The sequence below is a fragment of the Triturus cristatus genome, chromosome 6 (assembly GCF_964204655.1).
Source record: "Triturus cristatus chromosome 6, aTriCri1.1, whole genome shotgun sequence".
In the NCBI taxonomy this organism is placed as follows: Eukaryota; Metazoa; Chordata; class Amphibia; order Caudata; family Salamandridae; genus Triturus; species Triturus cristatus.
In genome coordinates, this window is record NC_140589.1 from 232575974 (window position 1) to 232594501 (window position 18528).

General features: G+C 45.8%; 1 protein-coding gene across 2 annotated transcripts in view; it reads right to left on the bottom strand.

Moving 5' to 3' along the window:
- GCFC2 (GC-rich sequence DNA-binding factor 2) overlaps window positions 1-18528 on the bottom strand; it is a 255188-nt gene that overhangs the window by 87442 nt on the left and 149218 nt on the right. For both annotated transcript variants that reach the window (XM_085610585.1, XM_085610586.1), the window contains 2 exons: window positions 15079-15157; window positions 13288-13400 (listed from right to left, as the gene is read on the bottom strand). In XM_085610585.1, coding sequence (XP_085466711.1) covers window positions 13288-13400; window positions 15079-15157 — 192 coding nt within the window. The remainder of the gene's footprint in view (window positions 1-13287; window positions 13401-15078; window positions 15158-18528) is intronic.

An 18528-nucleotide genomic window follows, 5' to 3' on the forward strand; every position in this document is an offset into this window, starting at 1 on the left:
GTCCTTTAAGGATTCGATACTCATTTAATGATTCGACTAATTCCTTTTTTCTTGGTAATAGAGTAGAGTAGCCATTTCTTCCTCGAGTCTTCTTTTTTTCTTTTAGACTTCGAAGGCCCTTTCAGCGTCGGATGCCGGGGTCTTCCTTTTCTTTTCGGCGCCGACGTTAGTTTTCGGCGTCAAGGTCTTTTTTGCGAGTTCGTTGTCGTCGACCCTTGGCTTTGGAGTCTTGTGCGATCTTCCGTCTTCTGCAACCTTTGGGTGGGTGCTGTGGGTTTCTTTGGCTTGGGGCTGCCTTGGCTGTTTTCGGTTCGTGGCACTTCAGTTCCGACGTATCTTTAGGTCTTACCCTCTCAGACTTCTTCTTCGACTCCTTTGCCTTCATTTTGGCGCGGCCTTTTTCTGGAACTTCGACGTCCGATCCTTCATGTGTTGATTCTGCAGGAGCTGCATGCTCTACTTCGTCGCTCGAGAAACTTATCTCCCTCATGGAAGGTTTCTTATTTGGCTGCGACATTGTGGTGTACTGGGCCGGTCTCTGATTTCTTGTGCGTCCTGAGAGTCTTCTGCAGGAAAGCTGCACAGGCCTCACAGTCTAAGTCCTGATGATCCTTGGGTAGGCAGAGGTTGCAAACGGTGTATGGATCAGGCTGTGCGTATTTGTGATGGCACTTTGGGCAAAATTTAAAAGGGGTCTTCTCCAGGACCCCTACCTCGCCATTTGTGGCCCGGAGTGGTCCTCTGGTGTTGAAAAAGGGCCACTCTACTTCGGTCTACGACTCTGCGTCGTTAATCGATCTCTTCTCGTGGATCCTTTCGCTGACAATCTTTTCTTGAAGTTTTTTGGGGAAAACGCAAACTTTCTTCAGAGCTTCCCGTTTTGCTTCCAGACTCAACGGCGGAAAAAAGAATCTGAAGATGACCTCCGTGCACGTCGACCTCCAGGATACCGTCTGACGTCACACAGAGGACGTACCTGGCACCAAATGGTGGTCGACAGCGACCAAAACAAGAAGAAAAAAAAGGAAAAAGAAAACAAAGACAATTCCGGACCCAACCACAAGATGGTGGAATAATGCACAGCATGTGAATCCAGACAATTTTTCACGCTGTAAAACGAATAGTTTCTTACCGGTCGGTGTAGTTTTGCAGCTTGAAGATCTTTCTGGATTCACTATGCTGTGCATTATTCCACGATCTGGTGGTTGGGTCCGGATTCGTAGTCTTTCTTTCGTTTTTTTTTTGTATTTTTTTGTAGCGTTTCCATTCCCCTTCTGTTAATGACACAGGTAGATCCTCCTCCCATCTGTCTCGGGTCACTGTTAAGTCAGTTCTACGATCTGTCTTCAGGACCTTGTATAGTAGGCCCGATCTTTGTGCTCCCGTGATGCTGACGCTGGTTCCAAGAATTAAGGAAAAATGGGATGGCTCCTCCTTTTCCTTCCCACGGGTGTGGAAGTTAATAAAATATCTACTTCATAAAACTACTTGTCCTGGACCAAAATCCACTTGTCCCTTTGGTGCCATGTAGTGCGGTGACAAATTATGGCAACAATCTCATTATATAAGAGCTCTGATAATAGCCTCTCTGATTATGCCAGAACCTATACCTTAGTAGGGTTTGAATACTAGCAATTCCCTTATTTTGCCACCTTTCAACAGATCTACATACTGAGGCTGGAGGTAGCAGTAAGCAATAGTTCTCCATGGTTGGAATGCCCTTTTGAGTCTGTGCAAACCTACTAACTTGCATGTGTATTGGATTTTCATCAGCTTATCTCTAATATTTTCTCATATAGAGAAAGGTTGGAAATTCACTCCTGACAAGGGCAAAAGTAAAACTTTTTCAAGGGTTGGGGAAAAAAAGTGGTTGGCGGTTAAGTGAACTTGCCAGTGCGAAATTGTAACCTACACATATTCCTGACCTACTTCTGTAAATTCTTGTGAATTCATGAAAGCCGTAATCTGCACTACTGCAATGACATATACCATGGATGCACTTTTGTAACTTTGTTTAAGAATCGGGCCCTTGTTAATGGCTGGCGTTTTTGTTCTTATAAAATTTCTATCTTATAACCGGCAGGCTCCACTTTGAGTGACCGCATTCTGTTTTTTCAGAAGGAGCATATCGGCACGCAAAGTAGTTTTGCAGCGTGAATCTTTCTGGATTCACTATGCTGTGCATTATACCGCGATATGGTGGTTGGGTCCGGATTCGTAGTCTTTTTTTTTTTGTAGCCCAGGTGGGCGTCGACGTCCCACCATTTGGTGCACCTCTCGTGACGTCGTCGTGCTTCCTGTGGAAGTCCCACCTTTGGGGCGCCATCTTCGGGTTCTTTTTTCCCTTTTTTTTTTTTTATCCCTAGGCGTGGTCTTAATTTTCCTTTTCTAATTCTCTTTACTATTCCAATTATTCTGATCTTCTCAGTCCTTCCACCTCTATCTCCATCCTCATCTTCCTGGCGGAGGTGGGTGGGTTCGCTAGTGAATCCAGAAAGATCTTCAAGCTGCAAAACTACACCGACAGGTAAGAAACTATTCGTTTTGCAGCGTGAATCTTTCTGGATTCACTATGCTGTGCATAGATTTTGTAGCAGTTTGTTATCTCTGTGGCGGCTGGGTGGTAGATGAGTGTTGGCTGTTGAATATGTGTTGAAGCACCTTCTGTCCTACTTTTGCTTCCTTGTTCATCTGAATGTCCACGCAATAGTGCTTAGTGAACGTGTGCACTGAAGCCCATGTTGCCGCCAGGCATATGTCTTGAATGGGCGTAATTGCCAGAAAGGCAATAGTTGCCCCCTTCTTCCTTGTGGAGTGGGCTCGTGGCCCATCCGATAGTTCCTGCCCTGCTTGTTTGTGGCAGAATTGTATTGTTCGTGCAATCCATCGTGCAATGGTGGCCTTTGTCACGGGTCTACCCAGGAAACTAGTTGCAAAGGAGACAAAGAGCTGCTGGGTCTTCCTGTGCTCTTTGGTCCTCTCAATGTAGTGCATCACTGCCCTTCTAGCGTCCAGAGTGTGCAGTGCTCTTTCTGCGCTTGTCGTGGGGTTTTGAAAGAAACTCGGTATCTGAATTGTCTGGTTTATATGGAATGCCGACACCACCTTAGGCATGAAGTGTGGGTCCGTTCTTAGAACCAGCCTATCTTTGTGTATCTGTATGTAGGGCTCTTGCAGTGTCAGTGCTTTCAGCTCGCTCACTCTGCGCAGCGAGGTTATTGCTACCAGGAAGGCTGTTTTCATTGTCAGCATCTGCAGCGTGGCCTTGTGGATGGGCTCAAACGGCGCCTTCATAAGCTCGGTTAGGACCACGTTGAGGTTCCATGCCGGCAGCGGTATCCTCTTTGGTGGCGCAATTCTTTTCGCCCTCTCCAGGAACCTCTTTACTACCTGTGACGTAAAGAGACTTCCTCCTCTCTCCCCTAGTGTGTAAGCTACGATTGCCGCTAGGTGTACCCTTAGGGAGGATGAGCATAGATTACTTCTTAGTAGGTGTGTGAGATATCTAAGCACCGTTGACTCTGTTGTCATTTTATTCTGTAGTTTATTTCTGCTGCACCATATTGTGAACCTTTTCCATTTCTCCCCATAGCATTTTCGTGTTGTAGGTCTCCTTGCCTCCCGCAGCACTCGCATAGTGCTTGGAGGTAGGTTCAGGTGTGCAAACTCTAAGTCTTCAGGAGCCATGCCGCCAGGCTGAGGCTCTCTGGTTCTGGGTGCAGGACCTCTCCGTTCTGCATGGAGAGCAGGTCCTTTCTTCTTGTGAATTTGTGAGGAGTGCCTTGTGCCATTTCCACTATTTGAGAGAACCATGTCTGCCTTGCCCACTGCGGTGCTACTAGGATCAGTGTCATGTTGCTGGTTCTGCACTTGTCAAGCACCCTGTGTAACAGCGGTATCGGTGGAAAAGCATAGGCAAATGTCCTTGACCAACTTATCCATAGGGCATTCCCTTGCGATTGCTGTTCTGGTTGTCTGGATGCGAAGTTTTGGCATTTTGCATTCAGGCGTGTTGCAAACAGGTCTATTGTCGGTGTTCCCCACCTCTGGAACAGCATCTGCGTTTCCGGTCCATTGAGCTCCCACTCGTGGGATGCCGAGGTCTGTCTGCTGAGCCAGTCTGCCTCCACATTGTCCTTCCCCGGTAGGTGTATGGCCAGCAGGTCTATCTTGAGTGGTATGGCCCATTTCCAAATCTCCCGTGCCAGAGAGGAAAGGGGGAACGATTGTGTCCCTCCCTGCTTGTTAATATAGAACATGGTAGTCGTATTGTCCGTCTGTATCAACACTTTCTGGTTGTATATCTGTTTCTGGAAGGCCTTCAGGGCTAGCAGGACAGTCTTCAATTCCAGGTAATTGATGTGTCTGACCGCATCTGCCGGAGTCCACAGACCCCTCACCCTGAGTTTGTTCATGTGTGCTCCCCATCCTATTTGTGATGCGTCCGTGGAAATGGTCACAGTTGGGTTTGGTGGTTTCAAGGTCTTTCCTGTAGTTAAGTTCTCCCTGTTCCACCATGTTATCTCCTCCTGCACGCGTGCGTAACAACCACTAGATCCTCCCAACTCCCGCTTGCTTGTGACCACTGCTGTTGCAGCCATTCTTGGAATGGTCTCATGTGAAGTCGTACATTGGGGACTAGGTGGATGCATGACGCCATCATCCCCATGATCTTGCTCACTGTCAGAACTCGCCCCTTCTGGTAGAGACGCATCTCGTTCAGCAGGGCTATTGTTCCTCTGTCGCTGGGCATCACCGTGCCGTCCATGGTGTTGATCTTCGCTCCCAGGAAGATCTTCACCTGTTCTGGTTCTATCGATGACTTCCCCCAGTGTATCGAGAACCCCAGGTTTGTTAGTGTTCTTGTCACCCGTTCTGCGTGCTCCTCGCACTTGTCGCGAGTGCTTGCTTTGACCAGCCAGTCGTCTAGGTAAGGATACACATGAATCACTTCCCTTCGTAGGTACGCTGCTACTGCTGCAAGGCATTTTGTGAAGACCCTTGGGGCGGACTTTAGGCCGAATGCCAGGGTTGTAAACTGATAATGATCCTGGTTGATGTTGAACCTTAGCAGGTTTTTGTGTTGCCTGTTCATTGGGATGTGCAGGTAGGCGTCCTTGAGGTCCACGGTGGCCATGAAGTCTCCACCTCGTATTTGGAGTAGCACTTCTTGTAGTGATGTCATTTTGAATTTTTGCGTCTTTATGAATTTGTTTAGGAACCTTAGGTCCAGGATGGGTCTTAGTGATTCGTCCACCTTTGGTACAAGGAAGTAGTTTGAGTACACTCCCTTGTTCCTTTCTCTGCGTGGCACTGGTTCTATGGCCTTCTTTTTCAGTAGTTGAAGTGTCTGCTCCCTGAGTTGAGCGAGCTCCTGACCCGAGCGCTGTCTTCTCTTTGGTTTCTTGTTTGGAGGCCTTTTCTCTAACTCTATGCAGTATCCGTGTTGTATGACGTTGAGAACCCATTTGTCTGATGTTATTTGTTGCCATTGTCGAAGGTAGAGGCCCAGTCTTCCGCCTACCGGTGTTGCATGCTCATAGGCGCTTGTTTTGCATAACCCCCTTGGTGTTCTTACATTGCGCTTCACCCTTCGGGGTATGCTGTGGGTGAGCGTCCTTTTGTGTGTGTAGTCACTTAGATGAGGGTTGGTCCCCCCCTCTCCTCCTTTGGACACGTCTGTTTCCTCTCCCTCGAAAGGACTGGCCTCGAGGCTGGTACTGCCAGTTCTGCTTCTGCTGTCCCTGCTGGCTGTGACTGTCACCCTGCTGCCCATGCTGGAATGTCTGGTGCGACGTACCCTGCTGGCTTCCTCCCCTTCCGTAGGGTCTCCGATTTGGGGTACCTCTTCGCATTCCTCTGAATTGCAGGGCTCCCATGGATCTTGCTGTCTCATTTTCCTTTTTCAGCTGGGTGAGCTTCTCGTCCACAGTTTCCCCGAACAGCGTTTCACCGTTGAAAGGGGTGTTCAGTATGTTATTCTGGACTTCCTGCTTGAATCCAGAAATTCTGAGCCAAGCCTGTCTCCTTTCAGTGATCCCTATGGCCATCAGTCTGCTCGAAGTTTCCGCCCCGTCCAATGCAGTCTTGATGCACGAGTTGGTGATATTCTTCCCTTCCTCCACTAGATGGGAAGCTCTTTGACGGTACTCTTCTGGGAGATGCTGGACTAGTTGCCCCATCTCATCCCAGTTCTGGTACTGGTGTCTGTTCAGTAGCGCGTTTGAGTTTGCCATGCGCCAGTGCATTGCGGCGTTTCTTTCTACCTTCCTTCCAGTGAGGTCCATCCTTCTGCTCTCCTTATCAGGAGGTGGCCCCGAGGTCGCAGGCACATTGGCTCTTTTCCTGGCCGTGGAAGCAATGATGGAATCTGCCGTGACTGATCTCTTGATGTAAGGAGGATCCTGCGAGGAGTGCTTGTACTTCTTTTCCGTTCTGGGTGTGATGGACCGGTATGTTCCCGGGTCCTTAAACGCCTCCTTCCCTTGGTTCATCACGCTTTGGAGCATGGGGAGGAACTGGCTCCTCGTCTGGATGGGGAGCAGGGTTTAGAGTACGAAGTCTGGTTTCGGCTTCTCCTCGTCCCATTTCACACCAAAGGCTGCTGCAGCACTCTTGACGACCATGTTGTACGCCCCGATGCCGTCAGGCGGCGAAGGCCTCGAAGGATACGAGTCCACGGGCTCCTCTGGGTTTTCGGTGTCGATGTCCTGCCATTCCAGCTCCTGACTCGTCGACGGCGCCGAGCCGTAGAACGACTGCTGATCCTCATCACCTTCTCCCTCATAGTAGGTGCCTTCTTCCTCCTCTTCAGGACTTCGACTGCTCTTCGGCGTCGAAATCCCCTTCTTCCTCGATCTCCACGACATCCGTCGACGGGACCGTTGGGATTTTGAATTGTTTCATTTGTTCGTCGAGCTCCTTCTTCCTCTGAAGGATGCTCTCCATCTCCGCCTCGAGCCTTCTCTTTTTCTTCTCCATGCTTGAGATGTGCTCGGCGTCGACCGCAGGTCTCTTCGACGGAGCTTGCGTCGACGCGGCCTTGTCTTTCGTCGCCGAACGTCCCACCTCGTGGGTCTGTTTCGACGAACTCTGCCTCTCGGCGGTCTTCGGCACCTGGGAGTCCTTCTCGAAGGATCCGCTCTGCCTTTTGTCCTTTGAACCACTGGCGGACGTCGAAATCTTCGGCGCCGGTGTTTCCTTCGAGGACTTTGACTAATTTTTTTCAAGAGTCACCATCTGATTTTCGGGGCCCTTTCGGTGGTTTTGTACTCGACGTGTCTCTTACCTCGTCAGGCGTTTTCTTATCGGTCTCTGCGACCATGAAGACATCAGGTCCCTCGGCGATGTCCTCATAGTCGGTGGAAAGGCCCAGATCGTACAGCGACGGGGCCTTACCCTTGCCTTCAATGCTGAAGTTGGCTCTCCTCCGACGTTCTCTCACCCGGAGAGTCTTCGGCGCGAAGGCGGAACAGGCGTTGCAGTCCTTGGTCTCGTGGTCAAAATGCAGGCAAAGGTTGCACACCGGATGTTGGTCCTTCTGCGCAAACTTGTGGTGGCAGTTAGGGCAGAACTTAAATGGTGTCTTGTCCATTTCGAGGATCCCCTCCTTCGTAGTCCCGGCTGTAATACCTTTCTCTCCGTAGTCTTCTAAAGGTACTCCTTCAATGAAACTCGCGTATTTTACTTCTTCCTTCGTCTAAAACTCTGGAGCTTCTCGATGACGATCCAGACCCAACGGCGGAAAAAAGAACCCGAAGATGGCGCCCCAAAGGTGGGACTTCCACAGGAAGCACGACGACGTCACGAGAGGTGCACCAAATGGTGGGACGTCGACGCCCACCTGGGCTACAAAAAAAAAAAAAAAAGACTACGAATCCGGACCCAACCACCATATCGCGGAATAATGCACAGCATAGTGAATCCAGAAAGATTCACGCTGCAAAACTACTTTGCATGCCGATATGCTCCTTGTGAAAAAACAGAATGCGGTCACTCAAAGTGGAGCCTGCCGGTTATAAGATAGAAATTTTAGAAGAACAAAAACGCCAGCCATTAACAAGGGCCCCATTCTTAAACAAAGTTACAAAAGTGCACCCATGGTATATGTCATTGCAGTAGTGCAGATTACGGCTTTCATGAATTCACAAGAATTTACAGAAGTAGGTCAGGAATATGTGTATGTTACAATTTCGCACTGGCAAGTTCACTTAACCGCCAACCACTTTTTCCCCCAACCCTTGAAAAAGTTTTACTTTTGCCCTTGTCAGGAGTGAATTTCCAACTTTTCTCTATATGAGAAAATATTAGAGATAAGCTGATGAAAATCCAATACACATGCAAGTTAGTAGGTTTGCACAGACTCAAAATGGCATTCCAACCATGGAGAACTATTGCTTACTGCTACCTCCAGCCTCAGTATGTAGATCTGTTGAAAGGTGGCAAAATAAGGGAATTGCTAGTATTCAAACCCTACTAAGGTATGGGTTCTGGCATAATCAGAGAGGCTATTATCAGAGCTCTTATATAATGAGATTGTTGCCATAATTTGTCACCGCACTACATGGCACCAAAGGGACAAGTGGATTTTGGTCCAGGACAAGTAGTTTTATGAAGTAGATATTTTATTAACTTCCACACCCGTGGGAAGGAAAAGGAGGAGCCATCCCATTTTTCCTTAATTCTTGGAACCAGCGTCAGTGACCCCGAGACAGGTGGGAGGAGGATCTACCTGTGTCATTAACAGAAGGGGAATGGAAACGCGCATTCGTGCAAGTCCAGGACACCTCGAGCAATGCATGGTTTAAGCTTACACAGTTCAACTACTCCACCGCATCTGCCTGACTCCCCTGCACTTATCAAAGTTTGACCCATCACAATCACCCGAGTGCCTGAGATGCGGTGCCACCCCTGCTCATTTCGTGCATGTGACCTGGGATTGTCCCATGATCCGCTCTTACTGGAGGCAAAAAAGCTCCCAAATGAGCCATCAGTCACACACTGCCTGCTAGGAGTACTGTCGGTCCCCAGGGCCACAGCCCGCATGCAGCATAAATTTAACATGCTTGGGCTGGTGTTGGCGAAACGCCGCATAGCCATCCACTGGAAGCTAGCCACAGCCCCCCCCCCCCTCCCAGAGAAATGGAGGACGGATCTCTGCGAATAGGGGGGTGGGGGGGATAGCGGAAGAACGCATGGCACGCGTGGATGAGAACGTGGACCGAGATTTAGAGACCTAGGGAATTATGTTGGAGAGTACTCAGGGGATAGACCACATTGAAGGGAGCAACACTGATCGCCCACAGTACGGGACCCTGTCATCGACACAGAGTGACCCCCCGGCGGGCTCTCACCCCCTCTTCAATGGCTTCACAATGAATACAACTACAGGCTCCCCTCCCCCTCATTGAGGCAACACTTCCTGGCCTACAACATGAACCCAGGTGTCGGCTGCCAGCTGGCTTACATTCCGATGCCTCGGAGACCCTGTAGATAAATTATGCCATTTTTCACAAGACCGCTCCCCACTTATGCCCCCATTGCATCACCCTCCACCCACAGACACACCCCGGACAGGGACAGGGTGTGAGGGACGCTGCAACATGCGAAAACCTCTCTCAACCCTCAACCAAAGACACACAAGTATAATGAGTGGGAGGATTCCCTTACCGCCAGACGCGGTCAATAGCAACAGTAAGTTTAAATGTTTTGTTTGGTAAAAAACAAGCAAAATAAAAAGTAGTATTATGATGGGAAGATAGCAACTATAGATGAATCGCTCCTGCCGTAGCATAGAAGTGGCTACCGGTCAGGCAATTTGAGGTGAAGCCCACCCGCTGGGTTTGTCTGAAAGGTTGCATCTGAAAGGAGGGCTGGGTTAGAACAGGAGATTTGCGGATATAAGATGCTTGCAATTTGCCACCCTGTGTTATAGGAACTGTACCAGTGGGGTCCTTGGCAGAGTGATCACATAATTACTGATGTTTCTGACACAATGTATGTACAATGATCCTGATTTGTTTACTAGCAATAAAAGACATTTTAAAAAAAAGGCTCCACACAAGTGTCTCTTTTTAACATTGACTCCAAACAGATGGCAATAAACCTGGGAATTCTATTTATTCAGCTTCATGCCCTTCTCCACAACATCGAAACACTAGGAATGGCACAAACGGTTGAAAAACCTTCAATCTGAACTACGTTTAAGCAATGACTAAGAAATTCAATCAAGGGGGCAATCTATTAGGCCGACTTAGCCTGCCTTAAAACAAAATTCTCATGAGCGACCTATTGTGACAGCAAATTATTTTTGACTGTCTCTTCATTTAAGGAGCCCCTAAAACCTACCCTTCGCGCAGCAAAGAAAAAAAAGGGAAAATGTGTAGTGGTTTCTGATCCAGTGTCTGTGGAGGCACAAACTAAAGAACTGATGGCGCAAATGTTCAAGCGTCATTTATACTACTGATAAATCACTTTTTGGGAGTAAAAAGGATGTTACCCTGCCTCTCAGTCAGGAGCTTCTGAACGTCAGTGGTGTAGAACCATGCCTAAGAACAAATTTCAGACCCAGTCTGGTGCCTGTGAAAGGCCCCCCTCAAACAAAAAGAGAGAAGCATGCTACAGCAAGTACATTTCGCCATCTGTATGTATATGGCAAGTGGCCCGAGTAAAGAACATATAAAATAAGCACTGACGCATGTGGCACATCATAATCATGTTCATATTTAGTGATTAACCATCTTTCGGATCCAAATCCTGCTTCACATCAGGGTCCTCCCTTTCCTGCTGTAAACTGACTTCCACTAAGTTCCATTCCGTTCTGCCATTCTGTGCACTTGGCCTGCCCCACTCTATAATCAATCTGTTCCACTCAGCTCACACCCACTTCACAAGTTTCCTCAGCCATTGTTTCCGGGTGGACAACCACACCCATCGCTTCCACCACTGCGAGTGTTTTGAGACCGCAAATGCGGTTGCAAAACAATGGTACATACTATTTTTACTCCCTATTTGGAAGAGACGCACTTGGCCCGCCCCTTCCTAACAGCGACTTACAAACACTATTTTGTGAGTCACTGAATTGCAAAATAGCGTTTGTACATACAACACCCTTTTTTGTGATTGTAAACTGGCCGATTTCCCATTTGCGACCGCAAAAAAACGGTCATACAGCTGTCCCTTATTTTCTATGAAGCTCATCTTTTGGTTGAGAAAGTGTGAAGCTACTATGCCCATCATATTACCGGTGGCAGATTGCATTCAAAGTGGCATGTTGCCTTTTTTTATCATATTGTGTACTTTTTTGTTACTTATGACTGCTCAGCTCGAGGTGCATTCTTTGATGCAAGAGAATCGTTTTAGGGAAGTTCAATATATGAGCCTGGCCATTGTCCTATTCACCACCTCAAGTTACATTCAAAAAACTAATATAGCTGAAATATCATAGGGTTTTGTTTTGAACACAATGACCAGGTAGGTTGTGCCGTTTCATGGCAATGGCTTAAACTCAGTCCATGGTCAGATATCATTGCATAGAGTAGCTAGTAGTTTTCTTGCTAGGTTTTGTGCCATAGACCTGAAACGCACAAAAGACTGTCTGCAAGTCATGGAAGGCACAAATTACATGTTTTGTGCAAATGTATTTATGGAAGTTATGGCAGCACTTTCGGCAAAATGTAAAAGGAGTTTTCTCTGTCCTTAACATGGAAAAGCCTCAAAATTAGGCAATTATGGATTCATCCTCAAAGACCTTGTAAAGAAGAGTTCAGAGATTCACTGAACCCTGGGAAAATCTCTGGACCTCAAACAGCTGTTCATTCTTGGATGAATGATTGGTACTTAAGGATCTAACAAATTTAACTTTCTACATGAAGCATTGTATCTGGACTGATCCAGACCAGAGCCCTGATTGAAGACTTGCCTTTCTCACTTGCCTTTATTCTCCACTCTACTTTGTTTACCTTCTCTTTCCTCCTTCTTTCTTTTCTGCTTTACTCACGGATCCATTAATGTCAACAGGTAATCTAATACGATACTTAGCAATACCACATATGCTTTTTAACCAGATCGCAGAAAAGCCAATCAATAGGGTATTCAGTGTGGGGCGCTGCTATTATATCAAAATCACTCTGACCTCACTTTTGGTCAATATGCAGCTTTTCAGTAGGCAGGTCCAAGCCAAACCACTACATGGTTTCACAATATAAATCAATACAAAATTCGGATTTTATGATCAGTTTATTTTGTCAACCAAAAGCAAATCTTATGATGAAGGAATCCAAGTTCACTAATCGGTGACGTTTGAGTTTTGAAGATCTTTTGCAAGCACTCCAATTTCTGAAGATGGGCTAGGATTTACAAACTTGAGACAATGGGACACATTACCCACAGATTCCAATATTATTTTGATTATCGTGGCTCACCACATACTGCTAAGAATTTGATTGGGCTTGCATCTTGGTTCCAGAAGGCTACCTCCACGTTTTACATATTTTACCAGCCCTACTTTACTAACTTGAAAATAAAGATCTATTTTAAAAAGCTTTGGCACAGATTAGGCAATAACTACATCGTCAGAACTAACTTATCATGCAATACCTGCACTCCAAAACTCTACCATCTCCTGAACTAAGCCTCAACTGCTTAATCTGGCTACTGTTGAGGAGTGAAGTGTATAAAATAAGGTTCTTCAACAGGAGTGCAGTGGTACTCAAAACACTGGGGTAATAGTGGTAAGCAAGAGTAACCAGTGACGGCACCAAGATTCAGAGAAAACACTTTAAAGTCTGAAACCCCTTCTTTTTCATAAAAACAAATTACTCCACATCAGTGAGCACTTGCGATAACTTGCATTGTTCTGGTTCCTTTAAATGTCAATGCTTCTAAACCAATGTATTCCAATCATGGGCACCTAAACAAATATGTGCCAAGAAGCCTACAGTAAATTCAAGCGAGAGTCGCCATATGTAAAGCTACAGTTTTGCTGGTGGCATTTCACAAATGTCATGGAAAGAGAATTATTTATACACCTACTCAGATCTACGCAGGCCTTGAAATACTAATTTCATAGGCACCCCAGTTCAAAGAACACATTCAGATCACTCAGCTAAACATGAATACAGGCATATAACAAATAAAAAAAAATATTGATTTCATAATTTTACACTGATGACCATACAGTGTAAACTATCAATATGCAGAAAATCCACAGGCACAGGGAACTTTCCCACATTAGCATTCATAAAAGGAGAGGTTTGTTTTTTAGGATACTAGACATTATATACATACCTTTATTCTTCTGGAAATCGGCAAGCTTTTGTGGTGGCAGCTCTTCATCACTGGACATTCCATCATGATGATTATTCTTCCCCAACACCTCTCGGGCTTGCTTTCGTGCACCTCTGGGTGTTATATACAACCATTAGAAACATATGGAGAACATTGGGAAGAAGATATATACAAATTCTTAACATTTTTATCACAAACCATGTTCATGTGAACAAAGACCTACACAAAAATACTGACTTCATCCCAAACAAATTTAAATCACACAGAAACGATGAATGAAAACACTATACATTAGTCAAGGGAGCTACTTGGTGTTAGCCCACAGGCTACACAATACAAAAATAGCTATGCAAGCACTATAAACACTAAACCAATAAAGAGTAATTAAATTATTAATACATTCTGCTGTCTGGTCTAGAATGTATATGTGTTTAGATGCAGAACTATTAACAAGGATTGCGGTCCTTTAAACACAAGTTGCATACCCATCTAATTATTAATTGAATGGGGTTGTACTACTGACTGCCAAATGTAGTAACCTTTGGCCACTTTAAAGCTCTTTGTTGCACTATATGGCGCACTGGTATGCTGGGTTCAGAGGAAGCAGCCTCTGCGGAGACAGATTTCTTTTCCTCCTTTTAGGATTTTTAGGGTGATGCTTTTTCACAGCCTTCATGCTCTCCTCAGATGTCCTTGTTCGGTAAATCGAGATCTCTTGTGAAACCTTGCAGAGGTATCACTGTCTACCTCAGAAGATGTGTGTTTGAGTTTTAGTTCAGTAGCAACAAAAGGAGGCTCCCCGCTCCGTCCTTCAAGGTTTTGGAGGAAAAAACGTAGCATATTTTACACTCTTACCTTGTGCTGGGGGTAGAGGCAATAAAGAATGTCCTTATGTGGGTCATCCACATGCAGCCTTTTCTTTCTGCAGGTTCTTGGTGAGCTGAGGATGTCTTGTTTCAATGTGTCAGACATACTAGGAAATATCCAAGATAACATTTCAAAAACTAGAAGAAAACTGAGCAGAACTCAAGAGAGCCTCCCTTCACATGACGTGCAGTAGAAATTCTGAGGACTCAGTATCTCTTGGGAGTGTTCTAAAGGGTGCCGTCGCCGGATTGGTTGTAGTTCAAGTGTGTTGTTTTTTTTAAAGGACATCGATTGGCTATTAAACTGACTATTCATTGTCAGTATAGCCTATGATAGGGATAAATACTGCTTTACTATAGTACAGTTAGACTCCCACTGCAACGACTGGGATGTGAATCTATAAAAGATCCAATACTGGAGAAACAGGAACAGGTTGGGGGAGAACATGAAGGGAGGGGAAAAAAAGACATTGAACTTGGGGAGAAACTAGCCTGATGCCATGATACTTTACGTTTTAGCAGATAAAAGTTAGCAACAATATCTTCAAGGGAATCGGTTATTCAAGGCGGAGGACAAATGATAGAGGTTCTGAAACAGCAAATCAAAGTCTATTGAGGACTACAAAAATTGTTAAATTTAAAATCAAAGTATTTAACAGAATTCCTGTCTGCTAATCTGTCTCAACAAGCTGGAGTTGTGTGTAAATCAGACAAGAAAAATCTATAGAAACAGTAAGACAACACCTGCTTCATAATGTTTAATGATTCTATTTCGTCACTTTGATCTTGAATTAGACATTAATAAACACTACAGGTAACGTCATGGCATGGTCCATTAAACCAAATACAAAATCACATTCCACTCCTAAAGCCCAGAAGCAGGAACTTTAATTTTATGAACGTATGACACCTTGCACAGACTCACCTCCGTAACATGCACTCTGCCAGCTGATGTCTGGTCTTCTCATCATCATCTATTGGGGCTTCAGATGTAGCAGATATTCCTACAAATATACCAAATCACCAATGTTACATAGGTGAGATCTAACGAGGAAGAAGATTGTAAAGCAGAGCGCCCCATTCGCAGAAGCCTGTTACAAAAGAGGTCTGGAGATAATGGAAGGTAAGAAAATTTCACTTTACTGTACCAGAATACCTTGTGATTGGTGAGTGTTTGGAGAGTATGGTTTGTCAGCACAGATGTTGTACTGTTCTGCCACATTCCCAATTGCATATGGTACTGCAAATGTGGAAACATGTCTGTCAGTGTTACAGGATTTTTGGTGACTCACTTTGTCAAGAAACAAATGTAGCACAGCAGCTAAATGAAATTTGGAATGTGAAATTGAATAGACACTGTAATAACAAGCACTTGCAATGCAATAGGTCTAGCATTTATGAGACTTTGAGCTCCTGTCAATAGCTTAAATTCTCGTAAACGCAAGACCTATCGAATTGCAAAAATGTTGTTTCACAATTCCCCTAACGCTCCTTTCTTTAGATGAGCTGCATCTAAAGAAAGGGGCGGCCACCATTACAGTGAAAGCGTGCTATGGTGCATTTTGTTTACCAAAAAAGCATATATTTTTTTAAACAAATGCATTTTTTTGTAAAAGTGCCCCAAAAAGCAATTTCATTTTAATGGCGGCTTGTCCAAAGAAAGAGGCGTTGCCTCTATTAACGTGCAAGTGCAGCATGGGGCACTTGCAAATAACGCAAACACAAGGAGATGATGGACGGAGCGCTAAAACTTTTCAGACACTCACCCCCAGTCACAGATCTGGGTTGAATCCATCATCGTTCTTTAGCTCACTTCGCCGCCCCAGTTCAGACCCAGCTATATGCAAATCAGTCTTGACCCTGTGCCGAATGGGAACAGTCCAGCCCGAACTGCCAACCCGGGTCTTCCCTCGACCGGAAACAAGCATTCTGAGACCGATTTCGGGGTAACACCCCATATCAGCCAGGCTAGCTTGAAACCAGCGGCAAAGTGAGCAAGGGACCCACATCTGGGCATACCCTGCCAACTTAGGGCGAACAATGAAAACACAAGAAGATGAGGGACGGAGCGCTAAATCTTTTCTGACACTCACCCCCCAGCCAAAGATCTGGGTTGAATCCATCATCGTTCTTTAGCTCACTTCGCCGCCCCAGTTCAGACCCAGCTATATGCAAATCTACTTGACCATGTGCCTCATGAGAAAAGTTCAGCCAGAACTGCCATGCCAGGTCTTCCCTGGACTGAAAACAAGCATCCTGGGACCGGTTTCGGGGGTAACACCCCTCATCAGCCAGCGCTAGCTTGAATCCAGTAGCAAAGTGAGCAAGGGACCCACATCAGGGCATACCCTGCCAACTTAGGGCGAACAATACAAACACAATAAGATGATGGACAGAGCACTAAAACGTTTCAGACACTCACCCCCAGAAACAACCCCAAAAAATATTTACAAAGCAAAAGGTCTCGCATTTGCTAGAGTTTAAGCTATTGTCATTTACAATGCCATTAGCTCGATCTCTCTTAAATGCAAGCCCTATTGCATTCCAAAGAAGCAGCCGCCATTGTCCCGGCTGCTTGGAAAGTGAAAGTGCAATAGGCGCGCTGAATGTTGCAGGAAAGCATGTCGTGCCTGCAGTAGGAGAAACGCATTAAAGAAAATAGCACTTACAGACTAAATAACACAGGCCGTGTAACAGAAGTAAAAGGGCCAGTCATCATGGGAGGTTACAAATAAAGAAAGTGGTACTAAGGAGGGCCTAACATGCCGATTACCAAATCGGAAGCCAGCATTAACAAAGACCCAAGCCAATGAAAAATATGGGGAGAGAGTGGGCGGAGCTTCAAGTACCTATAATCTAATACAGCATGCCTCGCAGAGAAGTGCATATGCTGCTCAGACTCGACCTAAAAACCGGACCAGAGGACGAAGAGACCTGGGAACAGGCCATACCGTCCAAGAAGGAGTAATTTCTTACCTGTAACTCCAGTTCTGTAGTAGGGGTAGCTCTGTTATAGTCATAATCTGTGAATAGTCCCGCCCATGTGCATGGACCCCCGGAGCAATCGAAATAGTCTCTTAAGGTGTCCTCTTCTGCAGTCCTGCATAGACACTTAAGAGAAAATCAAAGACAAATAATGCAGCCTGACATTAACAAGGCTACACTGGCCAGCACTTCATCCTGAAGTCACAAAAAAGGATAGCCAAATAATTAAATTTGCACATTTAGCTAAGTTTCACACCAAGAGAAACTACCCTTCACAAAACTCCTTTGTCATGATAGAGAGGAAGGGTTGGACAGACAAGCCCCTTAGGCTGCCATTATGTGTCTGGAAAAGGGATACCGTGCCTCTAAGGAACCCTCTAGAGACCCTCGGTATCCCATGATACACAGCCAAAGGCAAGTTACTTTCAGTTCTTTTGGAAGGTGTATAAAGCCAGGCCTGTTGCATCCATGATGTCAATGTTTCACCTACCGGGGAGGAGGGAGGGTCGCTTATAACTATAACAGAGATACCCCTACTACAGAACTGGAATTACAGATAAGAAACTACTCCTTCTGTAGTAGGGGATCTCTGTATACAGTCCTAATCTGTGAATAGAATGGCAAGCCCATCCCAAACAATCCAAACCCAGCGGTGGAAGAAACGTATAGAATCATTACTGTGCAAATAAATTCCTCAGCGAAGCCTGTCCAACCTGCGCATCTGCCCTGGCATCAGAGTCCAAGCAGTAATGCTTAGCAATGGACGGACTTCCAAGTTGCAGCCCTACAGATGTCTGCAATGGGAACATTACGCTGCAAAGCCGTCGTAGCCGCTTTGCCCCTGGTAGAGTGAGCCTTAGGCTTACCCCCTAAAGTCTAGTTAGCTTTCTGGTAACATAATTGGATACAGGACACAATCCACCTAGAAATGGACTGTTTGGAAGTGGCCAGACCAGTCCTGACCGATCCATAATTAACAAATAACTGATCCGATCTACGAATCTCCTTGGTCTTAACTAAGTAGAAATTTAATACCAGTCTCACATCCAGTGAATACAGGGACCTCTCCGCCGGAGAGGAAGGCTGTTGAAAAAACGCTGGTAAGGTAATAGTTTGATTGACATGGAAATCAGATATCACCTTGGGGAGAAACTTTAGGTGAGTCCTCGTGACAACCTTAGATGCATGAAAAACAGTATAGGGCTCTTGGCAACACAGGGCCTGTATCTCACTCACCCTGCGAGTTGATGTTATAGCTACAAGGAAAGCTGCCTTCCAGGATAGATGCTGTAACTAAGCCTTATGAGTAGGCTCAAAAGGCTCCTTCATCAATCTAGACAGCACCCCATTAAGCTCCCACGGAGGCGAAGGACGCCTAATGGGAGGTAAC